This window comes from Crocodylus siamensis, chromosome 3 (genome assembly GCF_052110815.1).
Source record: "Crocodylus siamensis isolate JL-2025a chromosome 3, ASM5211081v1, whole genome shotgun sequence".
Classification (NCBI taxonomy): Eukaryota; Metazoa; Chordata; order Crocodylia; family Crocodylidae; genus Crocodylus; species Crocodylus siamensis.
In genome coordinates, this window is record NC_143397.1 from 25,537,160 (window position 1) to 25,554,612 (window position 17,453).

The 17,453-nt window shown below is 41.9% G+C and overlaps 1 protein-coding gene across 1 annotated transcript in view; it reads left to right on the top strand.

The window, feature by feature from the left end:
* The window catches only part of EGFLAM (EGF like, fibronectin type III and laminin G domains), a 120,166-nt gene that overhangs the window by 87,985 nt on the left and 14,728 nt on the right, over nucleotides 1-17,453 (top strand). The window contains exons 16-18 of the mRNA XM_090037966.1: nucleotides 9,548-9,659; nucleotides 11,075-11,191; nucleotides 13,737-13,917. Coding sequence (XP_089894092.1) covers nucleotides 9,548-9,659; nucleotides 11,075-11,191; nucleotides 13,737-13,917 — 410 coding nt within the window. The remainder of the gene's footprint in view (nucleotides 1-9,547; nucleotides 9,660-11,074; nucleotides 11,192-13,736; nucleotides 13,918-17,453) is intronic.

The window sequence follows — 17,453 nt, forward strand, 5'->3', positions numbered from 1 at the left end:
ACTCCATGCACTGGTACAGACTAGGGACTGACTGGCTAAGCAGCAGCTCTACAGAAAAGGACCAGAGGGCTACAGTGGACAATAATCAGACTATGAGCCAACAGTGTGCCCTTGTTACAAAAAAGGCTAACAGCACACTAGGCTGCACTGGTAAGAGTGTTTCCAGCATATCAAGGGAAGTGATTATTCCCTTCTATTTGGAACTGGTTAGGCCACATCTGGAGTACTGTGTCCACTTTTGGACATCCCGCTACAAAAAGGGTTGGACCTCCCACTACAAAAAGGATTGGACAAATTGGACAGAGTCCATGAAAATATTTAGAGGGCTGGGGAGCATGATTTATAGGAAGCTGAATGACTTTAATCTTAAGAAGATAAGACTGAGGGGTATTTTAAAAATGGCCTTCACCTACCTGAAGGGTACTTCTAGAGAGGATGGAGCTAGGTTGTTCTTAGTGGTGGCAGATGACCAAACAAGGAGCAATGGTCTCAAGTTGCAGCAAGGGCAGTTGAGGTTAGCTATTAGGAAAATCTCTCTCATAAGGTGGGTAGTAAAGCACTGGAACAGGTTACCTAGAGAGGTTGTAGAATCCCCATCCACGGAGGTTTTTAACACTCAGGTAGACAAAGCCTTGGCTGAGATGATATAGTTGGGGGTGGTTCTGCTTTGAGCAAGGGGTTGGACTAGATGACCTGTTGAGCTCCCTTTTGAACCCAAATTTTCTATGATTCTATGTTGGGCATCATTAACAAGTGAGAACATCATCATACTGTTATACAAATCCATGGTGCACCCACATCTTGAATACTGTGTGCAATTCTGGTCCCCACATCTCAAAAAGTAGGTAGTAGAATTAGAAAAGGTACAGAGAGGGGCAGCCAAAATGATCAGGGGCCTAAAGCAGCTGCAATAGCAGGAAAGTCTAAAAAGGCTGGGACACTTCAGTTTGGAAAGGACAAAGTTTAGAGGGATATATAGTAGAGGTCTATAAAGTCATAAAGGGTATGGACCAATTGAATAGGGAACTGTTGTTCACCAAGTCCCAGAATGCTAGAAATAGGTGACACCCATTGGAATTAGTAGGTGCCTGGTTTAAACTAATAGTATCATAGTATCATAGTACTTAGGGTCAGAAGGAACCTAAACAGATCATCAGGTCCGACCTCCTGCCCCGGGCAGGAATGGATGCCGGGGTCATATCACCCCAGCCAAATATCCATCCAGCCTCCTCCTGAAGACCTCCCCAAGGTAGGAGAGAGCACCGCCTCCCTTGGAAGCCCATTCCAAGAGCCCGGCAGCCCTAACTATGAAGTAATGTCTCCTGGTGTCCAACCTGAACCTTCTCTCTAACAATCTGTGGCCATTATTCCTAGTAAACCTGGGTGGTGCCTGGGGGATCAGAGCCTCCCTCAATTCCTGCTGGTCCCCACTTTTGAGTTTGTAAATGGCCACCAGATCCCCTCTCACCCTTCTCTTGTGGAGGCTGAATAGGTTCAGGCCTTTTAGCCTCTCCTCGTAGGACCTGCCCTGCTGCCCCTTGACCACATGAGTGGCCCTCCTCTGGACTCTCTCTCAATGCTAGCCACATTCCTCTTGAAGTGCAGCACCCAAAACTGGACACAGTACTCCATCTGTGGCCTGACCAATGCCACATAGAGGGGAAGGTTCACCTCCCTAGACCTGCAGTTAGCCTTACTGACCACTTCCTTGCATTGGTGGCTCATGTTCATCCTGGAGTCCAACATCCCTTCTGCTACTGTTTTGACAAGAAGGGTGATCCCCAGCCTATAGGTGTGTTGCTGGTTCCTTCTCCCTAGATGCAGCACCTTGCACTTGTCTGCATTGAATCCGTCCATCTGCCCACCTCTGTAATTTGTCTAGATCTAGCTGGATTCTGTCCCTCCCCTCCAGCATGCCCACCTTGCCCCACAGCTTGGTGTTGTCAGTGAATCTGGACAGCATGCTTTCCACACCCACATCCAGATTGCTGATAAAGATGTAGAGCAGTACAGGCCCCAGGACCAAGCCCTGGGGGACTCCACTGCCCACATCCCTCCAGGTTGAAAAAGACCTGTCCACCACCATTCTTTGGGTGTGACCATCTAGCCAATTTACCACCCATCTGACTCTGTAGGCATCAGTGCCACAGTCACCAAGTTTTTGTGATGGGAAACCATGTCAAAGGCCTTCTTAAACTCCAGGAAGATGACGTCCACCCCAACACTCTCATCCAGGGACTTTGTGACCTGATCATAAATAATAAGAGCAAATTTTTTTTTATGCAACATGTAGTTAACTTGTGGAATTCTTGTGGTAGAGGTAGATAGCATAGCTAAATTAAAAAAGGGACTAGATAAATTCATGGATGTTAGCTATTGAATAGGATTCTTGGAGACGTTTCTTTGGGCATCGCTAACCCAATAAATTGTGGATAACTGGGAAGGTGTTGAATAAGGGATAAATCACTCTAGAGCAAGGGTAGGCAACATTTTTGGCTGGAGTACCAAATAAAACACAATGTCTACCTTATAAGGTGTGAGAGTGCCAGCATGCCAAAAAACCCAAACCAGGGTAGAGGGTACATGGCAGGATGTACTGCATATTAATATAGTAAATAATCATAAATGTTGCTTTTTATAGTAAATACCAGGTTTTCTAAAAATTCTAAACCTGGTGATATTAAACACTGGATTCTTAATTAAGCAAATGAGGGTGTTACTCCTCTCAGAACCCAGCCCAGGGAAGGGATTTTAAGGTGGCAGGCGACTCTAAGCACGGTGTTCACTTGCAGCCCAGCGCTACCCCACTGGACAAATGAGCAGACTCCTTAAATTAAACTGGAAACCACAGGATTGTATTAATAATAACAGGCAACAACAATACTTACAATAATTACAAGATTATTTACAATGGAAATGAAGAAAACAGTGAGAGACAGAACAGAACAGAATGCAGACCCTCACTCGGAGAGCTTCAAACAGTACTGCAAGTTACACTGAGACATACACAGAGCCTGGCTGTTACAGGCTCTCGGGCCGTATGTTTACAGTGAGAACTGTAAAGATTCCCCACCTCCCCAGGAGACTTCCCCCTCTCTAGGGTACTCTGTCTCCTTCAGTCCAGCGAATGGGTGATATGTTATCACAAGAGTGTTGGCCCAATGACACTGGTCCTGGGGCTGCTTGTACATGTGATGGGGGTTTAGTTCTCCCTAAATTGAAATGGAGGGTTTTGAATTGGTGGGCTTTTAATTGTGTTAATTAAAAAAACCCACTGTTTCAATTTAGGGACTTCTATCACGTCACAGTGATGGCCCCGTCAGCTCACATGCCTCCCCTCCTCAGGACAGGCTCAGCAAATGGGCGGACAAGAACCTGACAGTGTTTAACACTGAAAAATGCAAGGTTCTCCACCTTGGGAAGAAAAACCTGCAGCATCCTTATAGGCTCAAGGGATGATGAGGTCGAACGGTTATAAACTCCTGCAAGACCGTGTCAGGCTGGACATAAGGAAGAACTTCTTTAATGTCTGAGCCGCCGGGGTCTGGAACAGTCTGCCATCGGTGGTGGTTCAAGCACCTACACTGAACAACTTCAAGAGAAACTTGGATGCTTATCTTGCTGGGATCCTATGACCCCAGCTGACTTCCTGCCCTTTGGGCAGGGAGGTGGACTCGATGATCTTCTGAGGTCCCTTCGAGCCCTAATGTCTATGAAAACTATGAAACTAAAATACATCAGATGGGTTTTACCTGGCTACATAACAAGGTCATTTAAAGTGAAATACGCTGCCGTATGTGTATGTCCTGATGAAATTAAAGCGACATATGATGCCGCAGATGTGAACAGTGACCCATTAAAGCAGTGCAAAATGGCAGTTAAGCCACTTCAGAGGCTAATTTTATCACATGTTCAAGCACCTGGTCTATGGTTGCACTCCCAGAGGGATCCCCAGGGAGTCTTGCTCTACCTGGGATACACACTCACCTCCAATTGCTCCACAGATGCTAGACACTCACCAAACACCCTTCATTTCATCCAGTCTCACACTCACTAGGCCTAAGCACTCTCTCTTCAGGTGCAAAGCCTCAAACTCACAAGTCTTTCTCCTCAGAGATTCACCGAACTTGCACAAGGCACTCACTGTTCCTCACACACAACTCTCACACACAGAGCACAGCTCAGGCCCCTTTTAACCCTCAAAATTGCCCCACATTCACAATCCAATCATATCTCTAAGGTACCTGTCACTCAAACACTCATCCAATTGGTGCTTCCATCGGTCATCATGTTGAAACAAACATTACTTGTCACACTTCTGACCAGTCATCATCTGCTTTACCTCAGGGAATACTGGTCACCACTTTTGGTGCCAAAAATCCCTGTTGCCGGGTCTCTACTGCGCGTGCTAATGTGTGCACTTAGGTCAGCCCCTCCTCAGAGGTGAAAAGTTCACTGCCAAACCTCAACCTACTGCGCGTGCACTGGACTCGCAATTTAACATCAGCACCTTCAGCGCTCTACAGTGACAATAAATAAAGCATCACATACTACCTTTGTTGCTGCATATTCTTTTTCTGTTAAGCATGTTGTGATGGGAGAGAGGGAAAAAATAGAGAGGAAGAAGAGGACAGAGAGAAAGAGGGAAAGAGAAAGAATAGAGAGGAGGCAGGCAGACAGGGAAAGAAAAAGAAGAGGAGAAGCAGACAGGGAGAAAAAGGAGAGGGGAAGGAGGGAAGGGAAAGAGGAGAAAAACTACAAGGACCAGGTGCCACAGCCTGGCGGAGTCCCTCCCCACAACAATGCAGATGTGCAGGTGAGTGGCGTGGGCATTAGGCCCACAAGGCGGTGGCTGCCGCTGCTGCTGCTGGTGTCCCTTCCCCTCCTCGCCTTCCCCCCCAGCAGTGCCGGTAGGTGGGTGAGGACAGAGGCGGCACTGGAGGCTAAGCCAGGGGAGGCTTGCTGCATGGGGTGGTGGCTGGACTCAGGCCACTTGCCACAGCCCCAGCTCTAGATGTGGTCAGCAGTGTGGCACAAGCCACTTGGGCCCCTGCCAGCAGCCTCGGTGGAAATTGGGGAGGGGCATATCCCACCGGTGCCTAGTCCTATGAGTCCCCCCTGGTTAGGGACCTACCAAATTAACAGTGGAAGCAGGCTGTGCAGCATCTCCTTTAATCTTGAAGGTTCCCATATGTGCCTGGCTCGCTGCTTGTCGCGCGCTCCTCATTGGTGGGGAGGCAAAAGCTGAAGTTGTAAATATGGCACCGTTTCTGTTGCTCACCACTGATTGACTGAGGTGCTCTGGCAGCCCCACTGTGTGTTGCTGACCAGCCGGGAGGCAAAAATCTCACCATATTTAAATCCATGGTTTTTGCCTCTCTGCTGATCAGGAGGGAGCAGTGACTGGTGGAGGGGCATGCAGGGAATCCTGCAAAATCAGCAGGAGCAGCTCCTTTTGATGTTGCAGGTTTCCCCTTGCACCACCACAGACAGGGGCGTGGGGTCAGCAGAACGCAGGCAGCGTCCTTGTGTCCCTGCGTCCCTGCCTGTACTGTCCTCACCGCCTCCCAGGCCTACCCCGGGAGGGATCTTCCTGGTATGTGTATTTCAGATATTAAGGAAAAGTGCAACTTAATATAATTGGTAACTAATACAAAAATGGTTGTGTTGGCAAGCCTAGGTGAAAACCTGCAAAGCTGACTAAGACTATGACGGTAATAATTGTATTAAAAAGAAAATTATTTAGGTTGCAAAGCCATGCAAAGTTCGGAAATGTCAGAATGTAGGTTATTCATTCAACCATAATATTATTATATAGTCTTTGATTTCCTAATCATGCGCAGTTTTTTCCAAAGGATCCCTGCCTCATTCAGTACGCAGAATGGGCAGTACCCAGACAAGGATTTAGTTGTTCAATATTTATAGCCTCCTCATTCAGTTAATGGCCCTTGCATTATTTACTGCGCACCAGCCAAAGCCTGCATTGCATATGGAAGTGTTCATTTAATCAAGGTTCTTTCTAGGGCGCCCATCACAGGATTGTTTGCGTGCCTCAGAAACATGAATCACAAATGCTGCAAGGTAGCAAGGGCTTATTGTCTCAAGCTTACAGATTCGCTCTGCTGCCCTGACTGATTTCCTGGTCACCTTCCATCCTGCACCCTGAATGAGGGTTCTGTGGAAAAAAACTGTGAGATGATACAAATAAAGACTGTATCACAATGCCTATATAGATGTATTATAACTTTTCAAACAGAGAATGCAATGGTCTTTTATGGACCCTTGGTTCATAAAATGGAAAGTGCTAGGCAACCTACATACAAAGGACACTGTGGCATGTTGCTGTATAACTTGCTCTTATGTAGCACTTTCCCTTTAGACCTTAAAGGGTAATCATTATCCCCAAGCATTATCTACCATTTTGTTGATGGGGATATATGTGCAAGCACATTATAGTTATGCATAGAGTTATGCCAAAGCAATGCATAGAGTCAGTGGCAAAACTAGGACTATAACTCATGTCTGACTACCCAGCCATTAGATTTTAATGAAATGAAGTGGGTGTAAATGTTAGCATTCAGTAGGGGTAGATTAATTCATGTTGTTACTAGAACAATGAAAGTTTATATTTTCTATTTGGTGTTTGGTGTTCTGCTAGGATGAGATGTTGAGGGAAGAAGCAGAGGGCTGGCAGAAGGCACCAGAAAGGGGGATGGGGAGAGCAGATTAGTTGCTCTATATAAGCTGTGAGGCAACCACTTTGTTGGCCTGTCCTGTGCAGGGATTTACTTGCATGAGACTTCACATGTTGACATATTCACACTGATGAATCTTTTAATGGGGGATCAGAAAATTAGTAATTATTCTCCTTAATACATCGGCTGCATTCATCTTAGCTATAAAAATATGTTTAAAAAAGCCTTGAGGATAATGATCCTTGGGGGGAACAGAGTTTTATTTACAGGAAAAAACATTTCTCAAACTCATAGTAGCTTTGCAAACCTTGTGAATCCAAAAGTTAACTTTCAGTTCTCAGAATCTCATACTTCTCAAGGTTCATTCATCCCTAATTATAATTACAGTTTGCAAAGCAGGAGGCTTAGCATGATGATGACCTGTGCTGGAGAGGGGAGAGAATATATGCATTGCATCTTATTAAGGAGTCCAACCCATCTGCTGCCTTTATTACATATTGATTTATCCAGGGTGATTAAATTCCATTACATATTGATTTATATGAAGTGATTAAACTCTATTACCTATTGATTTATACAAGGTGGTTGAACCCTAATTGTTGTTAAACAAGAAAAGAACAAAGATTGAGTGACATTGTGTGGTGATGCTTTTGGAGAGGTTTTGCTATCAGAGGAACATAGGTATGACTACATGAATAAGAAGAAATAAAGATGGTGATAATTTAAATGCCAGACAATTTTTTTTCATTGACTAATGTCTTTTCAGGTCCACTCAAAACATTTGAGTTGAACATGTCATGTTTTTTCAGCTGAAGAAGACAAAAAAAAATTAACAAATGTCAAAGTGAACCTTTGCGAAGGGAAACTTTGATTTATTTATTTTTTTTTGCAACAACATTTTCATTTTGAAACTTGTATTTAATTATAAGAAATAAAATATACCTAAATATGCAATATTTTTCTTAATAGAAAATGGAATTTAATTTTTTGTTTCAGTGAGAAAACTGAAGGTTTATTGTTTGAGGTTGCCTGCTGTGCGCTATTTTCTATTTTTTTCAGGCAATAAACTGAAATGTATTCATCAGTCTAAGAGAAAAGGCATCAATCTCTGATATGAATTTAAAAGGCTTTAAGCTATGCTTGTAAAAATTACATTTCAAAGTAAAGAAAATACAAACTCTACAACTTTATTATTGTAGTACCTGGGGTATGTGTTTCCGTCTACTCTACAGGCAGGTTTTCAGTCTCAGATTAATACCAAGCTAAAATTGATAATATTAACAGTTTTAAAATGCTTCCTATGAGACTGGTTGACACTTGGTACAACTAATGGAGACTGTGGTGCTTATTCAGAATCTCATTATATAATCAGGAACATATTCGAGCAACTGCCTTTAACGTGCAAAATGCAGTGAGAAAAGGATTTTACCGTATACTGGCCCACATAAATAGAATTGATAAACAAGCACAAAATGCTGCTGTCCCATAAAGAAATAAAGGAGCTGAAGCAAATTTGGCCATTAGGTAAGTGGCTGTAATTGCAGGTTGTGCCTTTGGAACATGCAGATGTTACATTTAGATTGACCTGACAAGGGTTAGATTGAGTTAAATTTCAACGTGTGCAGTTGTTCGGGGGGGGGAGGGGCAGGGAGGTTAAATTGGACCAGAAATGGTGCACCTGACCTAAGTTAATTCACCTGAGTAGGTGAGCTAACTTAGTTCAGCAATGGGTTATCCGTAGGATGGGCAAAATACAGCCTGAGGGCCAGATCTGGTCCACCAACTGATTGGATCTGGCCTGCAGGTGGATGCTCACCGGTAATTGTATCTGGCCTTGCAGTGCTTCTCATTGGGCTGAACCCCACCCACTCCCAACTGGGGCAGCCCACATTTGCCAACTGTCTTGGCTCTGGCCAGTGTACACAGTTTCCTGGTGGGGCTGCCCTCAGTGCAGCTCCAACCACCTGGGTACTGCTTGGCTCCCCTTGCCTCTAGCAGCTCTTCCTCCTTTGCTACTCTGCTGTGCCTCTCTAGGGAGCAGGTAGCACTGGGAAGCAATGGCAGCCCTGGGGACATGTCAGGCACAGCATGCCCAGCCAGACAGCAGGAGCTGCAGCCAGGCAATTCCTGCCCCAGTGCACAGGTATCAGCTCCAGCTACTTTTCCACCCACTTGGCTTCCTGTAGGTGGCTGCTTATTGCGCTGGGTGGTGGAGTAGGTGGAAAGTGGCCAGGAACTGGAGCTGGAACCCTGTACACTGGGGAAGGAGCCTCCTGCCTGTAGCTTCCCCCCACCTTGCTGGGTATCTGCTGCCCAGCATGCATCCCCACAGCTTCCTCATGCAGCCTGTTGTCTGGAGCAGTGCAGTAGGGGCAGGAGGAGGAGGAGAAGCTGCTGGAGGTAAGGGTAATCGAGCAGTTACCCAAGTAGCTGCAGTCATACTGGGAGCAGCCCTGCTGGAAAGCTGTGCGTGCTGGGTGGGACCAGGGCAGTCAGTATATGTGGGCTGCTCTGGATGGGATAATTTGCATTTATTAACTAGGAAGTATAGCCCTCAGATAGCAAAATATCTACTGTTCCCTTAGGTTTTTCTTCAAATAAAACAAGAACATTGAGATATTTCCCTTCTCTCCTAGTCTCCGTAAATGATGCCTTTTGTTATACTTCATATACAGTGAGCCTTTTTGTAGTTATAGTTCTTCCTTTATTTTTAGTGCTAACAGCTAGTGAATTTGTTTCACGCAGGAAGATGCGTGAACAATTAGCTTCCACAAGTTATTTGCTGAGAACAAATGTTTTAAAGTATCAAAATTGGAAGTGTAAATCTTTTAGGTTTTTTTAATTTTGAACAGGAGTGAAGAATCTGTCAGTCTGGGCCAATGGCATGAACTAAGAGTGTCTCGCACAGCAAAGAATGGTATCTTGCAGGTGGATAAACAAAAACCGGTAGAAGGAATGGCAGAGGTAAGAGCCAGATACATATTTGAATGTATGTATGATGACTGTCTCACATACATTTTAGGAAGAAGGGATTATCTTCTAGGAGTAGAACCAGGTCCCCAACATTAAAATCAAGAAAAGATCCATTAAACATAGGAGAGAGGAATTTTGGCAGTCTAGAAAATTCCATAACAATGCCCAGTTGGGGCAATTATTTCCTGTTCTTCCATTTATTGGTTATAGATGAACTTGTTACAATACAAGAAATCACAGACAGCATGGAAATATATATAAAATGTAAAATTATGTGCACAAGGTCAGGTGAATAGTTGTGATTGCATATTGCATAGTCATGGAAGCCCAAAGAAACAGAATTTAGGAATTATTTTGTTTTTCTGTGTCTTCTGTAAAACTTGAGGTGAGAACTTATTACTCACCTTTGTTTTCTCTATTGACGTCACATTTTCAAATAGTCTCAACTTTGAAAATATTCAACTTTTAATCAGAAAACCAAAAAAGAAATGTGTTCTGCAGTAGAATCTTCAAGTTCTGATACAGACTAGAAATTCTTGTGAAGAGCAGGCATTTTTCACTCAAAATTTCATTCTGTTGATATCTAGTTATCTACAAATACACAAGTTCAGTGAAAAAAATTTCAACCAGTCTTAGTTGAGACTAAAAAAAAACTGGTCCATAATAAGCAAAAGAGATTTTCTAATTCTCTTCTCTCCAGCTGAGTGCTATACGTGAGCTGCAGAGATAGTTGGATCTGTAACAACCCATAAAATGCAATTAGAACTTCTGCAGGACTGCAGCTGTGTGGTTTCCACATATTTACCTTTAAGATCCTTTTAACTCCTACCAAAAATTTGATCTAAGCTACAGTTTAGCCTGAGTGATTGTTCCTGCTTCCAGGAAATAATTCAAACATGGGGTTTGTTCTTTTACCTCTTCCCTTTGTTCTGGATTTGCTTTTTCAAATATGGCAAACATTCCTCTCTTCTATAGTTAATGGATCTTTTGTTCAGTTTAATTTTGGAGATGTGGTCTGGTCTTATACATAGCAGATTCTCATCAGTGTAATTCCAGTGACTGCAAGTGAAGTTATTCCTCATTCACGCCAATATGATAATGATCAGAACACAGTGACAGGACAACAAAGTCCCCTTCTTCCTCTCATCTTCCTTGACTTTCATCAAAGTTTTGAAACATCTGAAATTTACCAGCCAACTTCAGTTGGAATCAGACCTAGCTTTGGTAGAGAATCCTTTTTGTCCTTTCTTTGCCAACACAAAGATGTAAGACTATGCTGCCTCCTGTACAGAAATACCAAGTCACTAAGAACAAATGCATGTTTCAGAGCCTAAAGTAAGCAATCCAGAAGATGCATACAGGCTTCATCTCATTAAACATAATAGCATTCTGCTTTTTTACAACAGGGAGCTTTCACACAGATTAAGTGCAGCTCTGATATATTTATTGGTGGAGTCCCTAATTATGATTACGTGAAGAAGAACTCTGGGGTCCTGCAGCCCTTCAGTGGAAGCGTTCAGAAGGTACACATTTTCAAATTAATTAAACTCTCTGTACTTACTTCATGTCTTCCTGGAATCCTTCCAGATGAACTGTCAAGGAAAAATATTGATGCTATTAAAATCAAGAGACCAGAACTTCATCTTTAATTTCAACAGTTCAGCCACAAGTTGCTCCTTGCCTAAAAATGTTTCATAATCCAGAGCACCATGTTCCTTTTATGACATATTACTCCCAAGTGCTATTTTATAGCTACTTTCCTCACCTTTGTTTGTTTTACCATCGATGCTGCACTAACTATGAACAGTAGCAATGCTGGGCCAAATTCAGAGATGGTTTGTAAAAATTATGTAAAAGTTAGATCACCCTAAGGCCATTAACACCAATAAGCAAGTGAGCATAAGAGAGGTCCAGATACTTCAGTGCTGGAGAAGTTTTAAAAACGTAGATAGATAGCCAGTTGGTATAACTTGGAGACTGGTGTGCCAAAACACAGTGCAAGTAAAAGGTGGAATCTACTTTGACTTTTCCTTTACACCTTTCCTTTAGCTTCTTGCTTCCTTTCCCTCCCCTGGCCTCTCAGTGGGTAAGCTCCACTACCCTTTTCACAGTTTATAAGCAAATTTCCAACATGTTAATTAATACTATTGGGTATAAATGGGCACAAATCTAAACTGAATGTAGTTCTGGGAGCTATACATTTGTGTGAGCTACACAATGAAGGGCCAGAAGAAAATGTTAAGTTGTGCACACATAGGCTTCTTCTAGAAAAACAATCCCAGCACTGAATTTGGCACTAACTCCAGATAGTTGGATTTTTTTAGTAATTGCAATGGATCAAATTAAAAAAAGATCAGTGTAAACCATAATAAATGGATTAAAAACTGGTTAGCCAATAGAAATAAAAAAAGTAATTGTAAATGAGGAATTGTCATTCAATAATTTTTTTTTTGTAGTGGAGTCCACCATAGATCTGTTCTTGAGCCAGTGCTGTTCAGTATCTTTATCAATGATTTGGAAGAAATTGCTGGAGTGCCCAAAAAATGGTAGAGTGCTAAATAAGGATAATGAAATGTCATTTATACAAACCTTTCTGCATTGCTTGGTCAATGGTTTTGTTTGAACAATGTATGTTTTTAGTCATAGGTGAGGTAGTGCATGTAGGAACAAAGAGCAAAGGTCACATTTACAAGTTGGAGGTTTAAAATACAACGGCACTAGAAAGGACTCAAAGATAATTGTAGATAAACAATTGTACATGATCTCGTAGTGCAATGATGTAATTAAGAGGACAGATAATTTCTTAGAGGCATAAGAAAGCTAGCAAGTCAGTAGAAAGGTGGTATTACATCTTAATGCAGCATTAGTGAGTTTACCTCTGTTGTACGGTGAAAAATTGGATAGGGTTCAGTAAAAAGCGAAAAGAGTGACTCAAGATCCAGAAAACGTGTTATACTGAGAGACAGTATATGTAGTTTATTAAGGAAAAAAGTAAAGAAAGGACTTGGTCACAGTCTACTAATAGCTACATGAGAGAGAGGTTTTGGAGAGTGGATGGCTCTTTAAGGAATCAGAAAAAAGGTGTAACAAGAGACAACGGGTTGGAAACAAAAGGTAAGGTCAGCCTAAACATAAGCTACATTTTTTTTTTAACAATGAGGATAATAACTACTGGAACAACATACTTAGAGCTTCCATTACTGGAAGTCTTCAAATCATGACTCGATAACTTTTAAAAAGACATGACATAGCTTAAACCGAATTTATGAGCTTAGTGTGAAAATTCTTCAGTGAGGTTGTGTAGCTTGTGTTATGCAGGAGGTCAGACAAGCAGTTGTCATTTCCTTTAATTATTTCTCTGTTAATGAAAATGAACTTTTTACTACTATAACCAAGAGCAGAATGTGGCATCATATATAATCTGGTTATGTATCGAATTTAATTGTACAAAATGTTGTGGTGTTCCTTAGAGAGCTCATGACATGCTGTTGTGTTGTGTAATAATCCTATCATTTCACAAATATCTTCAGTTTAGATCCCAGTATTTTCTGAAATAACAAATTATGCTTTCCAGCCATTCAGCTTGACTTTTACAGGGCAAGATAAAACACTGGAAAACTTGCTAGGAGTAGAAAATGATAACAGCATCGCACTATTTTTGTGTTGTAAGCAATGTTCTTCAGGATGTCATATTCTCTTATAAGCTAAAATTGACTTCCTCAGCAAAGCTCATAAAAAATTTCAGTTTCAGCTCATAAATGAGCTACAAAACAGTCCACCATACAAGCCTGGTAAATCCCACAGAGCTTTTACTGAGTGGGAGTTGAATTGTTTTGTGTTGCAAAGCAGAAGAGAAACTCATCACTAACACATCAGGATAAACAGTGAAATATGTTGGAAGAATGTACTCACAAACAGATGTTCGATCAAGTTTCCAAAACAGCTGTTTTCTCTGAAGTTGTTCAGAGGAGTCCTGTATTGAGTTATAGATCACAGTAGATGAAATCTTTCAATGAGAGCATCAGGCTGCGGAAATATTAGCATTATATTTTTCTTTTTTAAACCAAGATTATCTTGAATGACCGGACAATTGATATGAAGCAAGATTTCACTTCTGGAGTCAATGTGGAGAATGCTGCCCACCCCTGTGTGAATTCCCCATGTGCTAATGGGGGTAGCTGTGTGCCCAAAAAAGACACTTACGAATGTGATTGTCCTTTGGGCTTTGATGGGCAGCACTGTCAGAAAGGTATGAATGACTTCTTTTTCCCAGGTGCAAGTATATAATTCTTACAAAAATAATAAGATGTAGTCCCTGTAATTGCCATTTTACATGTCTCTTGGAATAAAAGCTGTAGGAGCCAGAGCTGCTTCTGGAATACTGCACATTCCACCTACCCATGGCAGCATCCATGCTGTTACTTAAGAACATAATAATTGCTATCCCATTGCAGAGTAATGATCCCTAGATAGCAGCATGGTACTGGTCACCCGCAGTAGCCAATACTGAATGCTTCAGAGCATGACCTAAACGCCTTAATTATGTAGTTCTGTATAAAGGGGGAATTCCAACCTGTCTGCTCTAGCCAGTGATTATCTTACACCATGAAGCCTGAGGATTGATAGCCCTTGTAATTTTATCCTGGCTAGTGCTAACAACAAATGCTACCCTTATTCATATAGAGGTCTAATCCTATTTTAGGCTCTGACTACCCTGTAATTTCACAGTATGCACAAATCCTACCTCAGCAAAATAATGGAGACCACCAAGGAAGGAGACCCTCCATAACAAGTTGAATTCTTTGTCAGTTAAAGAGCCCCCACTGTATTTCAAACAAATATATTTATGGAAGAGAGTTAAGATTGCATAAAAACAGAAAACAAAGGCATACATTTTTATTCCACTAGATGGGGTCATTTCCCTTCTGTCAGACTTGATCTTAGAAAAAACAAAAGGGAAATGATTGTATTGTGCCACTGCATTTCCTTGTGCTTCAAACCTAAGTCAGAAAAAAATTAAGAGCTTTAAGATATTTATTTCTTTATTAACCCATCACAGTTAATTTTTCAAATGGCTTTTCCTGCCAAAAAAAGAAATTTATCATAACAAAAGTATTTTATTAAAAATAAAAAAAACTTTAATAGCTGAATCGATAATATTAATTCCATCAATTCTTCTTTTTTTTTCTTTGCTATTTTGATTGTCTTGGTACTTATATAGCTGGTCCCTTCACTAGAGCCATGTATTCAGCAAGCGCACACATGCACACGCACACGCACACGCACACGCACACACACACACACACACACACCCTACCCTTCAATAGGAAAATGTACAGTATAAGTTGAGGACAAGCTCCTTAGTGGCCTTACTCTTTGGGTTTAAAAGAGACCTTAAGCATTATTTAGCCAAAGTCCCTTTGTGAGACTAGTCTTAATTTACTTTGTAAAAAAGAACTGAGGCCCAGAGCCTCAAACGTATTAAGAAGTTTTTGGTGTTGGAGTCAGTCATTTAGGTATCTTGTCCACCCTCCCAACTGTGAATCAGGTGACAGACTTCAGGCATCTCAAGAATTAGGTGACAGCCCAAGCTGGGGTTTTGAGGATCAATGTTTTGCTCTTAGGTATCGAAGCGGGGTTTAGGCAGGAACTAAGAACCTCTCCTGATGCGGATCTGCACCCTACATGCCTAAGCTGCTCTTGTTTCCTCTGCATTTCATTACTGACTGGCTGAGACAGCTTTTCAGTCAGCCAGATTCTGAGGGTATCTTTGTCAGACAGACATTTTACATGGAGAGTGGCAAGGTAACAGTATAATATAGGATCTGGATACATGAGTTTGAACCTTGCTTTGCTCTCTTGGTGGTGTCAGTCCCCGTTTGATCTAGCTATAGCATGGTACCTATTCATTTGTGTGGGGAGTCAAAAAGGAACAGATGGGGATGTTAGCCCCATTGTTCCCTTGTACGTCTGCCTATGGAACTGGTGTGCCTTAATCATGTGCCACTTAGTCTTGGGCAGACCTTTGACCTTTTAAAAACTGTATAGGGTGGCTAAATGCTAAACTTGCAAGAGAATCTGGCCATTGGTCTCTTGAGGTACATAGTAGCTTTGACAACTTAACTAAAGGTCGAGTATTTAAGATATATTCATTGATGTCCCAATGAAGATAGAATAGATTTCTGTTCTCATAATTGTTATGGTTTGTTTTCTGCATAAGATGTACTGAGTGGATGGATACGTTTACTTGTATGAAGTACTAGAACAGCTTGCCATTATTTTTCCCTTTTGAGCAAATTAAACCTTGTGCTGAAGACTGCCCAAGTCTGCTGCAGCATGGGAGGCAGGGCACAAAATAGGTCCTATTTGATGGCACCACAGCCTTCATGCAGTCCTACTCTACTAGGGAGAAGAAGATAAATCCAACATAATAGTAAAAGGTGGTTGTTCTGATCACTACCCACATTGCCTAGTGATGTAGCATGGGAGGAGAGGCAGGAATAGCTCTGTTACAGGAAGATGAGCCTAAATTGGCCAGACCATTGAAATAGTGACTTTCTTGCCATTGAAAAATAAAATCTGAATACTCTTGTTTTGTTTTATGCTAACTCACTTCAGAGTGTGGAAATTACTGCTTAAACAGTAAGTACTGGGAATGATTGGGAAAACTGCTCTGTCATTGTGTGTCTGCATGTTCCATCAAGCTGATAGCCTGACTTACACTGGATCTTGAAAGTTTCTGTAGATAAGCCACAAACATACTGTGGGGTTATGTGGCAATTCTATACACCTTGTTTTACTACTGTTTCTAAATGCAGATCCAGAACTCATGGAATAGGCCAAGCAGATGATAATGGAGCTGGAATCTTATTTTCCACAAAATGGGGCAGGACTGCAGAGCATCTCATGCACTGCTCTGGAGAACCACTCCTAGGAGTTAAGGGGTAGTTTGGTGTTCAGGATGACCATTCAGTGGCGGGGGCCTCCATGCCATTAACAAAGATTTTAGTTGCATTGTTGGCTTTGGGACCTCTCTCCTGTTTGCCATCACCAGATAGTGATGCTGCTTACCTCCAACCCATGCTGGATTCAGAGGTGAAGGGCACTGCAGCCCATGATTTATATCATACAAAATACAGTTTCTCCCTACTTCCCTTTGTTTCTTATCCATAAAGTTACCTGCATTATTCCTGTTTCCATCCTATCCCACAACAGTGAATAGTCACTTAAAAGCCCTTTCCATGTCATAGTTCTTCCTGGTTCCAGAGGTCCTGACCATGATGAGAGGATAATAATGTGTATCCAGGGGTAAAATAAGTGGCATTAGCTTATTCAGGTTCATCAGTAAGTGAAAACCATATAAAAGATCAAGCCCCATAGAGCACGAGGCTTCTTTTTGAAATCTGAGCATGAAACTGGCAGATTGCAGGCTTTTAGTAGCATTGCATAACACAATTTCCTCTTTAGACACATTGGACAGTGTCCCTAATTTCATTACAGATGAAACAGCCATTTATTACCATTTGAAATTCTCTGTCTCCCTTAGCAATTAAACCTAATCTCCTTATTGCTGCTGTTAGCTTAGAGTGTGTGTGAAGTATTACAAATTTATATTGGAGCAATGCCTTGAAGCCTCAAACAACTTTGGTGCCCCCTTGTGCTGGGAATTGTACAAACACAAGAAAGAGTCAGTCCCTGACCTGCAGACATTAACATTTTTATATAGGCAAACCAGAGTGTGTCTACACGTTCATTAATGTGCTTTTGCTACTGTACATTAAATTT